This window comes from Arvicola amphibius, chromosome 6 (assembly GCF_903992535.2).
Source record: "Arvicola amphibius chromosome 6, mArvAmp1.2, whole genome shotgun sequence".
NCBI classification, from domain to species: domain Eukaryota; kingdom Metazoa; phylum Chordata; class Mammalia; order Rodentia; family Cricetidae; genus Arvicola; species Arvicola amphibius.
Genome location: NC_052052.2, coordinates 151803921 through 151820353, shown reverse-complemented (window position 1 = coordinate 151820353; position 16433 = coordinate 151803921). Strand labels below are relative to the sequence as shown.

General features: G+C 50.1%; 2 protein-coding genes across 3 annotated transcripts; both read right to left on the bottom strand.

The window, feature by feature from the left end:
• Window positions 1–339: 339 nt before the first annotated feature.
• B4galt7 (beta-1,4-galactosyltransferase 7) lies at window positions 340–9140 on the bottom strand. Of its 2 annotated transcripts, XM_038335193.1 has the most exons (6): window positions 9006–9140; window positions 4515–4877; window positions 2987–3212; window positions 2026–2109; window positions 1676–1780; window positions 340–1238 (listed from the first exon to the last, which is right to left on the bottom strand). In XM_038335193.1, exons 1-6 carry the CDS (start codon window positions 9053–9055, stop codon window positions 1083–1085), a joined length of 984 nt encoding a protein of 327 aa, XP_038191121.1. In that variant the 5' UTR covers window positions 9056–9140; the 3' UTR covers window positions 340–1082. The 2 variants fall into 2 exon arrangements, with proteins under 2 accessions (XP_038191121.1, XP_038191122.1); XM_038335194.1 differs by lacking the exon at window positions 2026–2109.
• Window positions 9141–10970: 1830 nt separating this feature from the next.
• Window positions 10971–15521, bottom strand: Tmed9 (transmembrane p24 trafficking protein 9). The gene is made up of 5 exons (XM_038333385.1): window positions 15310–15521; window positions 15054–15154; window positions 13950–14075; window positions 13178–13324; window positions 10971–11839 (listed from the first exon to the last, which is right to left on the bottom strand). Exons 1-5 carry the CDS (start codon window positions 15491–15493, stop codon window positions 11690–11692), a joined length of 708 nt encoding a protein of 235 aa, XP_038189313.1. The 5' UTR covers window positions 15494–15521; the 3' UTR covers window positions 10971–11689.
• Window positions 15522–16433: the final 912 nt, after the last annotated feature.

Here is a 16433-nt window from a genome sequence, read left to right as displayed (position 1 = left end):
AGGAGTCTGGGATGTTTGGTTGAAAGCGTCACCCCAGCCCCTGGCATCCATTTTGGAATGTTTGGTGGAAAATCCATCCCAAGTCCCCTCCCCTGGGAGTTGCCACAATCCAGACCCCACCTCCGAGAAAGCTCGCCAAATGGTGGCCCCCCCTCCACAGAGAGGGTCAAGACCACACCCACAGGCTATTTACAGCCCCCCCCAAAGAACATGTGGTCTTTCCGGTTCTCCTTCTCCCTCCTGGAGGGCCACCCAGGAGCGCTGGCAAACAGTAAACCTGGGCTTTTTCTAATTTGGTTTGATTTGGTCTGATTTGGACTATCGCATTGGCAAAAAGGCTTATCGGGCCGAAAAATCTTTACAGTGTCATCTTTTGCACTCCATCTGGTCAACAAAGGTGACAAACCAGTGGTCCACAAAACATTTTGTTTGGCCTGCCATAGCTTTTGAAAGTTTTAGTTAGCTTCTACCATTTAAAAATCAGAAAATTCTGCATAAGAACCCAGGATTCTAGTTTCGTTTGAAAAGTGAGATCTGGTGGCACAGACAGCCCACCCCAACCACGTTTCTGCAGGGGTGACAACCAGCTAACGCTAGTATTAGCTGCTCCTTTGCTCGGGCGATATTCTGCCTTCTGAAGTTCTAAGCCTAATAGAAACTGCCATACACACTGGCCCCGTGGCTGCTGACTACATCCGTGTGAGGCTGCTCTTCCAAAGGAACAGAAGGGCTAGGACAGCCCCAGCCATCTTTCTTGGCCTCAGGCCTCAGCGTGGGTGGGCAGGAAGAGCAGGGTGGGCAGGAAGGCTGGGCGGAGAATCCCCGTCAAGTCACACCTCCAACCTCTCCGATGATTTTCCAGCAGCATCCCAGGAACTCCCTGTGTCCTGTTTTGAGCCTGGCTGGGGCTAGGTGGCTGTAGCTATGGAGGGAGCTGGCCCAGGTGGCTGTAGATACGAGGCTGACTGGCTAGTCCTTCAGGTCACTCAGCATCCTCTCGAGCTGGGCCTAAGGCCTGAGGTTTCCTGAGCTTGAGCAGCACTGAGGTCTGGAAGCACAGGCTTCCTTACTGTTCAGCCAGTTCAGCCAAATATGCACCATGGGGTGGCTGCCTTGTCACAATCCAACATGATGTTGAGGACAGTGCAGGGGGCCCCTCCTACAGACAGCGCTGTGCGGGAATCCACCCGGTACTTCACAGTGTTCAGGCCGCCCTCCCGGTCCACCTTGAATTGTTCCTGGGAAGAAGAGAAGGAAAGAACATGAACTCACGCTTCATGGTACCAACTGTTCGCCCATCTCCATTGAAAGAGAAGAGCCCAAAGCTGCTATCTTATCCAAGCCTGCACCCATCAGTAAGGAAAACTCAGACTTTTCTATGGGACTATATACCTCCCAGAAAGGGAGGCTGGCACCTTTAGTTAACCCTTCCCACCCAGTTTATAGGAGGCTGCACCTTTAGTTAACCCTTCCTACCCAGTCTATATGGATCAGGTCTGGGCTGATCCACAGGGCCCAGATGCACACAGCAGCCACCAAGCAGGACAAGGTGCCCACAACGAATGCCCATCAATGGAAGGATGGCATCGTTTGGGCCAAAGGGGAGCTCGGTGAAAAGATAAGGCCTACTAGCTCCTACCCGTCCCCCCCCCACCACTAGGAGCCTGGCCAGCACCTGTTTCTGAGCCGCAATGCGTTTCTGGTCCCTCTTCCGCCAGGCTGGGTCATGCAAATGGCGAAATGTCTGGTACCCAGTTGTGATTCCTGAGGGGCGGAAAAGCTAAGGAAAACAAAGGAAGTAGGGATCAGGTTGCCTCTCTTGTCATGTCATCTTGGCCCTTACCACTAACTCTTCTGGGATCCCATCCCGCAGGACAGGAGTCTCTGGCAGAGAGCCCTGCAAGTCAGCATGAAAGCAGGGATCAGAACCAGGACAACCAACTGCAAACCCCAAGATGCAACAAGGAAAGGGACCCTCGGGACAGCCATGTAGCCCAGGGCCAGGCAGCGTGGGAGGAGCCTTACCTGGAGGCCAGCTCCCTTGATGCGCCGGTAGAATTCATCATCCTCTCGGCCCCAGCCCCAGAAGCGGTTGGACATCCCATTGCACTGACACAAAGACAGGCAGTGTCTGTCATATGCCCCTCCTCCCAGGGGTGCACTTTAGTCTCTTACTGCTCAGGAGAATCAAGCCTGAGCCCAGCCAGCCAGGCTCCCCCTTCTTCCTGCCCTGACTGTTCTGAATGATACAGGGCGCTGGCCGGTCCCTTTACTCGGCAATGGGGACGTGAGGCTGAACGCAAGGGTCAGCACATCTTAGGCCCTCCCCGCTCCTCACAGGGCCTTGAACTTATATGTGATAAATATCTCGAGAGCCAGCTCCCTTCAGGGGGCAAAAATGCCAACTGCTATGGCTTCTGCCTTCCTCTCAGAGCCGTTCTCCTGAGGTGGCTCTGCCCAGGTCTTTCCTGTGTGTCTGAGGGGCAACCCTGATTAGCATCTGCTCAGGGATTGCAGCCATGGAGGACAGAGAACAGTCACTCCAATCTTCTCACCCGAGTGTCCCTGGGTCCCATCAAGAACCAGTATGCTTTAGTTTGGGACACCTGTCTAGACTTCTGAGGAGGAGAAGCTCCATCTCCCACCAGCAGGGCCACATTTCACAGGCCCTAGCGACACAGCCTTCTCATATGAGAGAGATGTAAAGTAGTGGCGTGTAAAGAGAAAGGAGGGCCAGGTGACACTGCCGTCATCACATCACCAGCTCTCTGTGGCCAGCGGGCACGGGGGCTTCTGTGGTCACAGCAGAGCTCTCCCTGGCTAATGTGCTCGCTCCTGTCCTCCCTCATGTCTCTGAGTCCCCTGTCAGGCTCAGGCAAGACTCGATCTGCTAGGCCCCAGGAAGGCTGCTCTACCCCAACAACTGCCTAGACCCAGGGTGGAAGGTCCCCAGCAAATGAGTAGAGCAGGTAGGGCTGGGCCTCACCAGCTGGTAGTGCTGCTTGGAGAGCAGCAGGATGCCGCCTACATAGGTCTTGTAGTGGTAGAGAGGGTGGAGCTCTGGGGAGGCCACGTGGAAGGGCCCAGCCTCCGGGAAGCCATAATCCAGCTCCTCATTGAGAGGAAGCAGATCCACGTCATGCATGGCAATGTAGTCTGTGCTGTTGCTGCTCTCCAGGAAGCCCACATTGATGAGTGCCGCCCGGTTGAACCTACACAAGATAAATGATGCCAGGGAGAGGAAGCCAGCTTGGTCATCGACCTAGCTCTAGCCCTCACTGTGCATCAGAGTTTCTCTCTATCACCACCCAACACTGACATCACGATAGGGGCACTGTCCCTTCTGCTTGCTGCACAAGTGTTTATAGAACACCTAGCATATGCCCGCAACTGTTCAAACCCATAATGGAAGAAATAGCATTGGGAAACAAATCCCTGTTCTCAAGGGCCTTTGGATAGGAAGAAGCAAGTCAAATAGGGTGGAAGGGAATGGGAAGGGGAAGTGGGCACTCTCTGCCTCCTGAGTGCTGGGATTAAAGGTGTGCACAACCACCACCTGGCTGAGAAACTGTCATGAGAGACAAGAGAGAGCCTTGAAGAAAGGGAAAGGAATAAAGCAATGGGGCGGGGGTGTCAGACAGAGAAGCCTTTTCCCCTTCTTTTTCTTCTCTCTCTGTCTCTCTCTCTCTCTCTCTCTCTCTCTCTCTCTCTCTCTCTCTCTCTCTCTCTCTCTCTCTCTCTCTCTCTCTCTCTCTCTCAAGACAGGGTCTCACTGTGCTGTGTAGCCCTGGCTGTCCTGGAACTGGATATGTAGCTAGCTTTAAACTCCCAGAGACCCACCAGTCTCTGAATCCCCAGTGTTGGGATTAAAGGAGTATAACACCATTCCTGGATCCTTCCTTTTAAAATATTAATTGAGTATAATTGAGTATATTATCCAAGTCCCAGAGTGGTGGAGGTCAAAGGACAGCTTGTGAGAGTCAGACCTTCTACCACCGTGTGGATTCATCAGGCTTGGTGGCAAGCTCCTTGCCTCCCCACTCCCACTTGGGCATATTATCTCTGTACATTTATGTGCTCACATGATGACAGGAATCACCAAAAGAGAAGAGCAGACTCTGTAGAAGAGGCCCTGTGGCTAGAGCACTGACCTGGAGGAGCAGAGAGGGAGAGACAGTCCCAGAGAGGACTGGGACAAGGCTTGCTGGGAGGTGAGTGGGGATGGAAGGGGCTGAGGAAAGTGCTCCTCCAGGAACTCATTGCTCCCTCTTGTGGCCTTATACAACTTATTCCACATACAGTGATCTTCCTGGAGAAGACATCTTCTGATCTGGGCCCACCCCAAAGGCTCCCACTATACCCAGGGGAAGGGGCTGATCTCCTCCCACCATCGGGCCTTTCCTCCCAGTAGCCCCTCACAGGCCTGAGCCCACTGAGCAACAGGAACAAGCACTAAGCCATGGGCAAGGAGAGGCACTGGGACCAGTGGCGCTGGCTCAGGGACCGGTCCTCACCTGAAATGATCCACCTGGTTGAGCACATAGATGTGGTGCTGGATCTTTTTCTTGCTTAGGAAGCGGTGCATGTGGGGCACAAAGACCAGGAGCTCCTCAAAGCGTTCCCGGAAGGGTACCAGCACTGCCAAGCGGTGAGGTCCCCAAGATGCATCCTCTTCCCAGTGCTCAGGGGGCGGCTCTGGAGGGCAAGCCCGAGGTGGGCCCGAGGTCTCCTGCCCTTGTCCCCTGGTCACCTGGGCCATGTCTCCAGAGCAGCTGAGCTGCAGCCAGAGCAGGGAGAAGAAGACCAACAGGAGAAAGGCAATGAAGAGGTGGAAGATGGAGCACTTCCGCCGGAGGCCTCCAGGAAGCAGCCGGGCCCTAGGATAAGAGCAGGAAGGAGGTCAGGAGGACAGGCCAGCTAAGATCCTTCCAAGGCCCTTTCTCTGGCCTTCTTCTCTAAGGCCAAATGACTAGCCTTCCCTAAATACCTGGCAATTAGTGCAGAAGCAATGTTTAATGTTTTTGCTCATGCTATTACCAATTATGATCAGCCCATTCACCTCTGTAAGCCCAGCCTGTGCTATCCCTGGGACACTTTCAGACCATTTACCTCTGTAGGTCTAGCCTGTGCTACCGTCCTGTGGTAACCCACGTGCAACTCAGTTTCCATCTGGAGTCAGTTCTGACTTATAAGTCATTTGAGGTCAAGCTTGCCTGTCCTGCTTTTTCCAGTAACCTTGAGGACTGTGAGAAACTTCTGAGTTAGCCCATGGGAAAGAGCATTCTGCCCATGAAAAAGAACACTCTATCTAGCAGAAAGACTACTGCTGCCACCAAACCTCAGGAACATCAAGATAGAAAGCAAGGCTGCTTCCGAGCAGCAAGCATGTGTTAGTTAGGAGGCCGCTCACTCAAGGCCAGGAATCTCGTGGTTAGATACTGACTGACTGTGCGTGCTTTCTTCTGCTTTTGTATATAAGCAAGTTCTGAAACAAACTCTGGGCTGTTTTGACATGACCAAACAGACCTCCCGATTCTATGCTGTATTTTCTGTCTCAGTTTCTTTCATCTGACATTTCCTTTGCCTTAATATCCCCCCAACCTAGCTGACTTTGTAGGAGCGGGCTCTGACTCCCCCACCACCACCCCAGGACACTCTCAGACCATTTACAGTTACCCTAGTTCTCCCGTGACTTCTCATACTCTGAGGACTCCAGTCAGAGTGCTCAGGGGAAAGGACACGCTCACCGTGCTGTGCCATACGTGTTCTCCCTAGGGCAGTGTCTTGAGGTCCTTAGCCAATGGCAGGGGTTCCAGTTTAGAAAGATTCAATCCACTGATTTCCAAACGTGCTGCTAAGGTACCCAGAAAGCCCCCAAAAGGCGTGTGTGCTGACATAAGCCCCAGGCAAAATGGCCAACATTTAGTCTAAGAAGCTCAAAACTGCCCGATGTAAGGTACAAAGGGATAAGTGGAAGACCACTGGGTAGCCCATAGGACGGGAGATAAAGATAGAGGACAGGGCTGTGTCAGAAACTGGGCACACAGCTGACTATCTCAGACACTGGGCGACTCTGGGAAACTGCCCTTCAGTGTAACAGTTACAACACAACAGGTGGGAAGCCTTGCATGGTGGCCACAGTGCATTTCCAGTTCCAGGTCAAACTGGGTTACATAGTGACACTGTCTCAAAAACAGACAAAACAAAGAAGCAAAAAAAGAAAAGGTGGAATTCACCTCTGCCTTCTCTGGAAGTTCCTGAGAATACCAGGAATGGCTCTGAGAAATCTAAGAAGGAAGCTCCCTCTACAGTTGCTCCTGCCTTCCTGCCCACATGACCAGTAAAGAAATCTACTTTATAATCTCCAAGAGTCAGGAATTGGAACAAATAAAAAAATAAATCTTTGCTGGAAAGATAGTTCAGAGGTTAAGAGTCAGGAATTGGTTATCAAGTCTTTGGGGGGCGCAGGGTTGGTTTTTTTGAGACAAGGTTTTTCTGTGTAGCCCTGGCTATCCTAGAACTCACTCTGTAGCCCAGGCTGGTCTCAGAATCACAGAGATCTGTCTGTCTGCCTCTGTTTCCTGAATGCTTGGATTAAAGGTGTGTGCCACCACCACCTGGCCGGATATCAGATCTTGGACTCTACCTCCAAAATTCTCCTGCAATCATCTTGACTCCTGGTCATTGCCCTGTTCTTCACTTTCAATCTGTCCAGCCTCCGTTTACAAGGTAAAGGTCCTTGTCTGGCAGTCAGACTCCTCTGACAAAGTGCCTGTGACTTTTGTCACCTCTCCATTTTCCACAAGCATTCCTGCTCACCCTGAGTGACAAGGGCCCTTTCCACTTGCCACATTCCTTCCTGCTCCAGTCCCTTCTCACCCCACCTGCTTCTCCTACTTGACACCCCCTTATTTTAATCGTGAATCGGTACCCTAGCAATCTTTCAAGGCCAAAGATCCATGTCATGGCCATCACTGCCCCCACCAAGTTCCCAAGTTCCCTGCTTTGTGTTGCTAGGGTACCTCGCACTTCCTTCTTTACATCGCTGATGTGTGGTGAGCTGCATGAGCCTACTTTCAGCACGTGTCATATTCTTCTCTATGGCTCAGGACCAGTCAGGGAGCGAAGAGTTAAGGAAGGGTTGAAGCAGTTCAAGCATGCTTTAAGTCACACACTGGAGCCACGTCCACGCCTACCTTCTCTCTAAAGACACAAGTGCAAATCTGGAAGCCAGCAGCCCTGAAGCCAGGCCCAGCTCCCACATGCAGCTGCGAGGTTGCCCAGTAGGACAGCCCTCACGGGCGTTCTGACTTACCCCCCATCATCTTGTGGTGATGGTTTCCACTGTGGAGCAGTAGAGTCCAGACCTGCAAAAGGTCTGACAAGCCTGGAACCTTTACAGAGTCTTTCTTGCACTCTGAGCTCTTTCTGGGAACGGGGTTGAGACTTGGACGAGGGACAATGGTTACCAGACCTCCTTCGGGGGAATAAGCAATGGCCATTATCCAGGAGTATGGCATGGACTGGACACTTCATGCACTTGCTCGGGATGTTTCTTCAATCCAACTTCCCCATTCTACGAGGATTGCAGTGCCCAAGGGGACTCTCACTCTGTGCCCTAAAGGCCTAATCCATTAAGGGTACCAAGTCTATCTATAAAGCTGATGACAGTGAACATTGAGAAGATATTGTTGATGCCACCTGGTGGCAGTCTCCAGAACTGCAGTCCCAGGTGCTCCCACACCCAGGTCTTCTTTATCAATCAAAACCTAGGGCTAATTAATTGGCTTCAAACCCAAGCAGGCTTGTTCAATAGCTAGTACCCATTTACTACAGTACTTTATACTTGTTGCGTGGATCTTTGCCACTGTGTCAAAAACACAGAATGGACATCAATCTATTTTTCTAAGAACACAATAAAAGAAACGGATCATAAAATGGAAATTCTCCTCTATTTCCTCCATATATGATCTTCATTAAACTTCAAAGAACCCTTCCAAGTAGATAATATGATTCCTCATTTCAGAGATGGAAAACTGAGGTCAGAAAAACTAAGTGGTCTGTTTCTGGACACCATGTTACTGTCACATTTTAACACCAAATCTGAAAAAAAAAAATTGTGTCCACTAAACTCGAATCTTATAATACCTACTAAATTTATCACTCATTAAATGAATATCCACTAAGGTGTGTTTTGGTAAAGAAGGATGGGGGAGGGGAGCATATTTCAAGCCTGAAGTACATTGTCCCTATAAATCTAAGCAGAGAAATCACCTCCCCTATTCTGCTTCTGGGAGAAATATCTTAAACTCATCAGGTAGGGCCAGACTCACCACCTAACACTCGAGGCTGGACCCAGGCAAGTACAACAGCACAGGAAATGAACTAATGGGTGTGTCTAGTACAAGCCAGGCAATGGCCAACCAACCACGCAGAGAACATAGGAAGCTTCTGTCTGGTGTGATCTTCCCGGCTAACCGCAAAATATGAAGAAGCATGAAGTAAGGAGGTAGGATCTGAAGTCACAAGGATGTGATGGAGCAGACAGAAAAGAAATAAAGACCCTCGGTGCAACAACATAGAGAGATCCTCTGTAAGACGTGAACGGAACCAGCGTGCCTCAGGAAAACAGACGAAGCAATGAGAGAAATACACACACACACACACACACACACACACACCCCATACCATACCACACCACACCACATGGGAGAAAGGGACTAGATAGAGGAACAAACACAAAGAGATAAGGCAGAGAGGAAGACACAGAGAGAGTAACCGAGACACAGGAACCGAGGGACACACGTGCGGAATGGAAGCTGGCAGATAAAGAGAGACATGCAGTCAATGCCAAAATGCCAATGACGCCCTCCCCAAGAACCGCAGACCCTCAGGGTGACCCCCAGAACCGCAGACGCGACCGCATCAGGCTTCTGGATTCTGTCGGCGTTCAGGAAAGAATGGCACCCAAGAAGACGCGGTTCCAACTGGTCGCCGCCGCTCACCTGCCGTCCTCCCAGGGCAGCTGCACCACTTTCCTCCGGGTGGGCAACATCGTGGGGAGACACGGCTGGACATGGACCTCTCTCTCCCAGCCCGGCCGCCCGGCCTGCCCGGCCTACGCGGCGTCTCCGCCTCCGCCCCGCCCCGCGGTCCGTCGGGTCCGTCCCTCCGGCCGGGCCGGCTGCACCCCAGCGCCGCCGCCTGGAAGGTTCTGCTGCCAGGAGAAACACGCCGGCGGGTCTCAGCTTCTTACTGTAGGCAGGGACCAGCTGTATGTCACAAGAGGCAGCTTCCTCCCCTCATCCAGGTCAAGGGTCCCCAAACGAGCTGAGCACAGCTGGGACTAGACGTGTACTCCAGATCAGCACTTCTGGGATAAGGGGAAAAGCTGGCAGCATCGCAGCATTCCTGTCAGCCCAGCAGAATAAGCACATAAACTTGGAGCACCGGGAGATTCAGTTCAGGATTCAGAGCTGGGTTCTGTAGACTCACCAAATAGGAGCTGAGCTCTGAAGACTGCCTGATTGCAATTCAAGCCCTCTCTGACAATTCAACTATGCTCTGAGGCAAGTCAGCTTTTCTAGAACTGTTTCACCACTTGGGGATATAAATTATTTTAAAAAAAAGATTTATGTATATGTACACAGTGTTCTGCCTGCATGTGTCCCTGCAGGGCAAGAGGGCACCAGATCTCATTACGAGATGGTTGTGAGCTGCCCTGTGGATGCTGGCAATTGAACTCAGGACGTCTGAAGAGCACTCAGTGCTCTTAACCGCTGAGCCATCTCTCTCCAGCCCAAATTGTTCTCATTCTGTATGGTCATTGTAGAAAATGTAAACCGATTTGGTGCAGGGCCTGGCACAGTCACCACTATATAAATGCTTTATCCAGTATTTAACGAGAACTGTAACAATGAGCAGGAGACCGAGCTCCCTGTCTGCCCAGTCTTTGTGTGAATATATCCACTCCATCACCATTACCCATTGCCAGCTTTCGCCTGGGAAAAGAGTTACTGGACTTGACCTCTGTTCTTCAAACAAAATTTAATATTCTAATAAATACTTAGTATCTATTAAGTCCTACATTGTGGCAGTCATTAATTTTTGTTTTTTGAGACAGGGTTTCTCTGTAGCTTTGGAGCCTGTTGTCCTGGAACTAGCTCTTGTAGACCTGGCTGGCCTTGAACTCAGAGATCTATCTCAGCCTCCCTGCTGGGATTAAAGACGTGCTCTACCACCACCCAGCCGAGGCAGTCATTATCCTTAATTCTTTACTACTGTACCCTTTTATTCAGTCCTTACAAGCAGGCACTGTTTCCATTGTGAAGACAAGAACTGAGGAGCAGGCTAATCGGGTGGCTTGTCTGCATCTTTTCCACCCACCATCTACAATCTCAAGCACATTGCTTCAGGACAGATCTCCACTATTGGTGAGAAGTCAATTGTCTTCAACTCTTTCCCCTCTTAGGCCCTGACACAAGCAACACAACCCTTGCCCACCCTGTGACTCTGCATCCTACACCACAAACTCAGCATTCAGCTCTGATGTGGCCAACCTTGAAGGCAGGGCTGACTTCCAAATGAACCTATTTTATATCACAGCATTCAGTTATATGTCGTGTTGATATTGAACATCCTTGAGATGATTATGGTGAGAATGCACTTCTGGGTCTTCCTTTCAAAAACTCAGAGAAAAATAGCAGCAACCCCACAATTTGTTAATGGTTTTGACAAACTCATGACCATACGCCTGCTACAAGAAAACATGCAAGGGATAGAGAGCATGACATTCACAGGTGAAGAGTGAGCCTGTGTCCATTGCAAGAGGTTTCTCTCTCTTTCTCTCTCCCCCCCTCTCTCCCAGAACTCTGTAAATGAAGTTGCCTTGAATTCAAAAGGTGTGCGTTACCACCACCCAGCAAGTCCATGTATTGTCATACCCACTGAGAATTAACTGTACACAGGACAAGTTTTTTTCTCTTTTTTTTTTTTTAAATTGGGAAACAAATGTAACAAACCCAAATTCATTGAAAATAAACTCAGTAACTAAGTGCAGGCTCTGTCTCCAACCAGCACCAAAGTCTCTGCTTGGCTTGTTACCAGTTGCTCAAACCCCAGAAAGGACAACCTGTAAGACACCCAAGTCAACCTCTGGGCCCCTTTCCTGCATTGCAACCCCTCTACCCCACCCCTAAACCAACACACATACACCCTAGATCAGCAGGCTGGTCTACGCCAAAGGCAAGGAAAGCAAAGTTCCTGGAATAACGAGCACTGCTGCACCCTGACCTGCTCAAAATCCCACGTAACAAAGGAAGACAGAAGGAAAATCTGCTTGCTGGCCCACCCACTTCCCTCCCAATCCTACCCCAGAAAGCAGCCCCACATCCCTGATCAGTAACACTGAGAATCTAAGACACCAAGGGCATCACCAGCTCCTGAGTGATTACTGCAAAAGGTCCAGAGGTGGAGGTGGGGAGGGCTTTTTCCACCCCCCACCCCCGCTCAGCGTTAGTCAGCCAAGTCCAGTCCTCGGCTGGAGCCTGAGCAGTGAGGGCATGCTCGCAGTCCCTCTCCCTCCAGAGCATCTACGGCTGGAAACCAGTCCTCCTCCCACAGAGGAGCCGGGTCCAGGAGGTCCTTCCCAAGAGCCTGGAAGAAAGACTGCCTGTGAGGCTTGGGACAGCTACACCAACTTCTTGGCTTCAAAGAAACTCTTGAGGTGCCGCATCTGCCAGACGCCAATGGCCACAAGGATGAGCGTTTGCAGGATGGACCACCACAGCACTCGTTGGTTGGTGCTCTCACTGGTTTGTCGGAAGCGCTCCTCCCGCCACTGCCGGGGAAATGATAGCAAGTCTTAGTCCAGGACTGCTAGAGCCACTGGGTTCCCAGCTTGCAAGGATGTCCCAGGCCCCCCACTCAGCAGGGACTACCTTCAGCATCAACAGGCAGGTGACTGCCAGCAGACTAATGCATTTCTCCTAAGTCTGTCTGTTCATCTGTCAGGTACAGTCCTCACTTGACCCTTCCTGACACCTAGAGAAGAAGTAAGGCGGTGGTGACAACCCCAAGGGACAGAGGTGTCCTGGAGTGCTTAGTGTGGACTTCTGTCCAGGTCTCTCAATCTGCTGCTTCGAGACCATATGCGTCATATGTTCAGACTGCCAACTGGTGGGCTTGATATGTTTTGTTTAGTTTACACAATACTTTTGTTGTTGTTGTTGTTTTTGCTTGTATTTGTCTTCTTTCAAGATGTGGTCTCACTGTATATCCCTGACTGGCCTGGAACTTATTATACAGACCAGGCTGGGCTCAAATTGCAACTGGTTCAACTTCTGCCTCTAGAATGCTGAGATTAAAGGTGTGTGCCACCATGCCTGTCACCACACAGCATTTTGTCAACATTTAAAAATCAGGAAAATTTGCCAAGCAGTGTGGCACACTCCTTAAATCCCAGCACTTGGGAGGCAGAGGAAGGCAGATCTCTCCGAGTTTGAGGCCAGCCTAGTCTACAGAGTGAGTTCCAGGACAGTCAAGGATGTTACACAGAGAAAAAAAAAAAAATCAGGAAAATTTCACATAAAAATCTGGATCTTTGCCTTTAATACCAGCACTTGGGAGGCAGAGGCAGGTGGATCTCTATAAATTCGAAAACAGCCTGGTCTACAGAGCGAGTTCCAGGACAGCCAGGGCTACACAGAGAAATCCAATCTCAAAAACTCAAAACAAACAAAACCCCCAGACCTTTAGCTCTTGGGGGCGGAGTGGGGTGCTAGAAACTCAGGTTCGCATTTTCTGTAAGGAGGCCCTGGCAGGCACTATAGTTTTCCTTGTTTAGACGGGTCATGGCCCCACAACTTCCTAAGATTCATTCAAGGTACCTGTCTGGTTTCTAGTCACAAATATTTTAGAGGCTCTTGGTTCTGGCAGCACCTAGGACCTTTAAAACAGCACCCAAGGTGCTGGTATTAATTGCCAGGCTGTTCTTCTCTGTGTGACTGTGATTTAGCGTGGCTCAACTACATGATGGATTCTGTAACAGCCACTCACCTTTTAGACCTGCACTCTGCCATAGGTAAGTCCCCAGGTGTCCGACACTGAATCTTTCCTATAAGTCCTGGCTGACCAGCGGTGCCTCTGAGAAGCTGGCCGCTCCCCGCCAAGCACTCACCCGCTGGTAGTTCTGCTCCTTTTGGATCTGCTCCACTTGCTCCACCAGCTGTCGCACTCTCAGCTGCAGCTCGCTCAGCTTGTCTTTGGCAGCAATTTCTGCATAGTCGTTCGCATGCTCACCCACTTGGATGTCAAGGTGAACTCTCTGGGGATGGAAAAGCGAGATAAGGGAGTCAGGCAGTGCCGCTGCCTTTGAATGCCTGACTGGCAGCTGAGCCCTCTACTTTCCTTCATTATTTATTCAGCTCACATAGTGAGACCCCACTCAGAGCTGCGGGCATACAAGCAAAAAGAGTACGTTTGGGCGCATGCTCTGACTAAAGCTTGCAGTTTTTTCTCTGTAAGTGTGGCTTCTGCAGATCAAAAGTCTTTCAAAAAGGAAAAACACATACTTTAAAAATACATATATTTGTACCAAGTACAGAGGCTTTTCTGGTCGTTCTCTAAATTCAATATGAGATAGATAAATGAGATATAGGTATATAGATGGATAAATATCACAAAAATTTCATTAGGAATTACAAGTAATCTAGAAATGATAAAGTATGTGGCAGGATAGGTATGCACTGTATTAAAATACATTATTAGGGTCCTAAGGAACAGCTATACAAATTGACCAGTCACTGTTGTCCTGTATATCCACTGGAAATCCAATGGCTTTAAAAGACACAAAACCCAATACTCACCCCACCACTTAGAGTACCAAAAGTCCCTGCCTTGGTCCCTTGACCAAGCTATGCTGGCCTTTAATCCCACACGGATGTACTTACCAGCATGCCTCCAGCAAAGAGAGAGAATTTGGTAGAATTTGAGTGAAGACAGATCTGGTGCTCACCAGGGGTATGGGAGGTAAAGGTGAACCTGCCCTCAGAGCCATATTGCCGGGCCAGGATGACCTGGAGACAGGGGAGGAGTTTCAGTTAGTGATGCTGTAGGGAGGCTGGGGAAAAAAATGGGATGAAGGCTCTTCTAAGTACCACAAATGATGTCACAACACCAAAAGAGCCAAAGTTCCTCAACAGCAGTTGCCAGCAGGGTTGAAGGGTCTGACATCAGGCCAGCCAGCGACTGCTGCCAGGAAGGACTTGACTCTACTCTTTCTGTGACACTTCACTGTTCCTGTTGCTGCTGTGCAGACAGAATCTCATTATGTATCCTTTGCCGGTGCAGAAATAGATGGTCTGCCCGCCTTTGTCTCCTGGGGGCTGGGATTAAATGCATGCTCCACCACGCCCACCTTGTCGCAAGATTTTTTTTTCTTTATGGATTTTGCCTACATGTATATATATGCTCCATGCACATGCCTATGAGTGGGTGTGAGCCATTATGTGGGTGCTACGAACTGAACTCAGGTCCTGTACAAGAACAGCAAGTGCTCTTCAATGTCACTGAGCCAACTCTCCAGGCCCTTGATGGATAGTGATGATAACTGACTACTACAACTATTCTGATGCTGACAAAAAAACTACTTGGTTTTTCGTTTTTAAAAAATTATTTGTCAAAATCAAAAGGTACTCCTTTTTTGGAAAGTGCTCTGTTTTACGGAGTTCCGGTCTTAACAACAGTTTTAGCATTAGCAACTTTTTGATATCCGTCACTACAATTAATCCACTTGTCACTAGTATAAGAGAAGTGAACTTCCATTTCACAAGGTAGGTTAGTGGTTCAAGGCCAGTAAATGTCTTGGAGGAATCCTGCAGCAGTCACTGAGAAGTTGAAAACAGCTACCTGTCCAACAACGGCGCGCGGCCCAAGCTCGTAGTGAAAACTCGACATCTTTCCACATCACCAACTGTTTACCTCACTCGACCAGATATGGAAACTAACAAAAAGAAGTGCCGAAGCTTGCTCGACGCGGCTAAAGGCCGGCTCACCTTGTCCTCCGGGTCTTTTACCTCCACGAACATGCCAAGCCCAGGGGTGGCTGGCTGGTACTCCTCCCGCTGTTTGTCATATAGCTGCGTCCGGTAATTTCCTGCAGACAGGAGGAAAAGGGAAGATGAGAGGAGCTCGATGAGGCGCGGGGTTGGCTGCCAACAGGGCAGAGCCAGGCCAGCTACCCCAGACAGTTCGCATCCCCCAGCCCCAAGACCATTGGCTTGTCCCAAACGCTCCCCTTCGCCCCCGCACCGATGACCATGGTCTCGTCCGGAATTTCCTCAATAAAGCACTTCTTCTCTGTCTCCCCAATGTGGAAATACAGCGCGTCCCCACGGGCTGCAAACCACAACAGCAGCAGGAAGGCCCGCATCCCTCTTCCCAGCGAGAGTCCGGGTGGGGTTCCGACAACCCGCATGCCTAGCTCGGTAGCCATCTTGCCCCACCTGCCTGCGCAGGCGCAGACGGCCGAGCCACGTTGCTCAGCGGAGGCCACCGCGGTGCCTGTCGGGACTGCGAGTTCCGCCGCCTGGACTACAAGTCCCTAGATACCCCACGCCTCCGCGCGGCAGTACCTGATTGGGGCCGGTTTCTACAGGACGCCAATGGGATCTCCAAAATGATAGGTTTTCCTTTGATTCCGCTAAATAGCGCGTTGATTGACAATGGTTGTCAGACTTTTGATATATTGTGAAACCGAGGCAGGTTTTTGAGGTCGCAGAAGGAATATAAGTAGAGGCAAGATTCGAACTTGTTTTATCCAGTAGTATTACAACTTTCCGTCTTCCCGACCCTCTCTCCCTCTCCCCATCTCTCTTTACTTTTGTTTGTTTTGAGACAGGGTCTTGCTGTGTAGGTCTCCCTAACCTAGAACTTACAATGCAAACCCCTCTGGCCTCAAATTTGTAGTGTTCTGCATGTCTCTGCCTCCCAAGTGCTGGGATATAAGCATGCAGCGCTGTTTTCAGCCATCCCGCTCTCTTGGTTACTATGTGCATATAATTTAATCATTGATTGGATTTATAGCTAGCAATTGTTATTTGTTTCTGTCTGTCTTATGTTTATTGCTCACCAATACTTTTATACTTTGCACTCCAGCTTTTTTTTTCTTTCCCGTCAAAGTCTCCCTATGTAACCCTGGCTGGCCTGAAACTTGATGTGCAGACCAAGCTGACCTTGAACTCATAGAGATGTGTCTGCCTCTGCCTCCCTAGTACTGAGATTGAATTAATCCCTTCATGCTTGTAGGGTTCATGAAGGATACACATCCTTCCCTGGCCTGAGGTTGATAGAGATAAAAGCAGGGAAGCCCACAAGGCAAAAAGAGGGGCCCCAGATTGTAACTCAGACAACAGTGAATGGAAAATTTCCTGAAC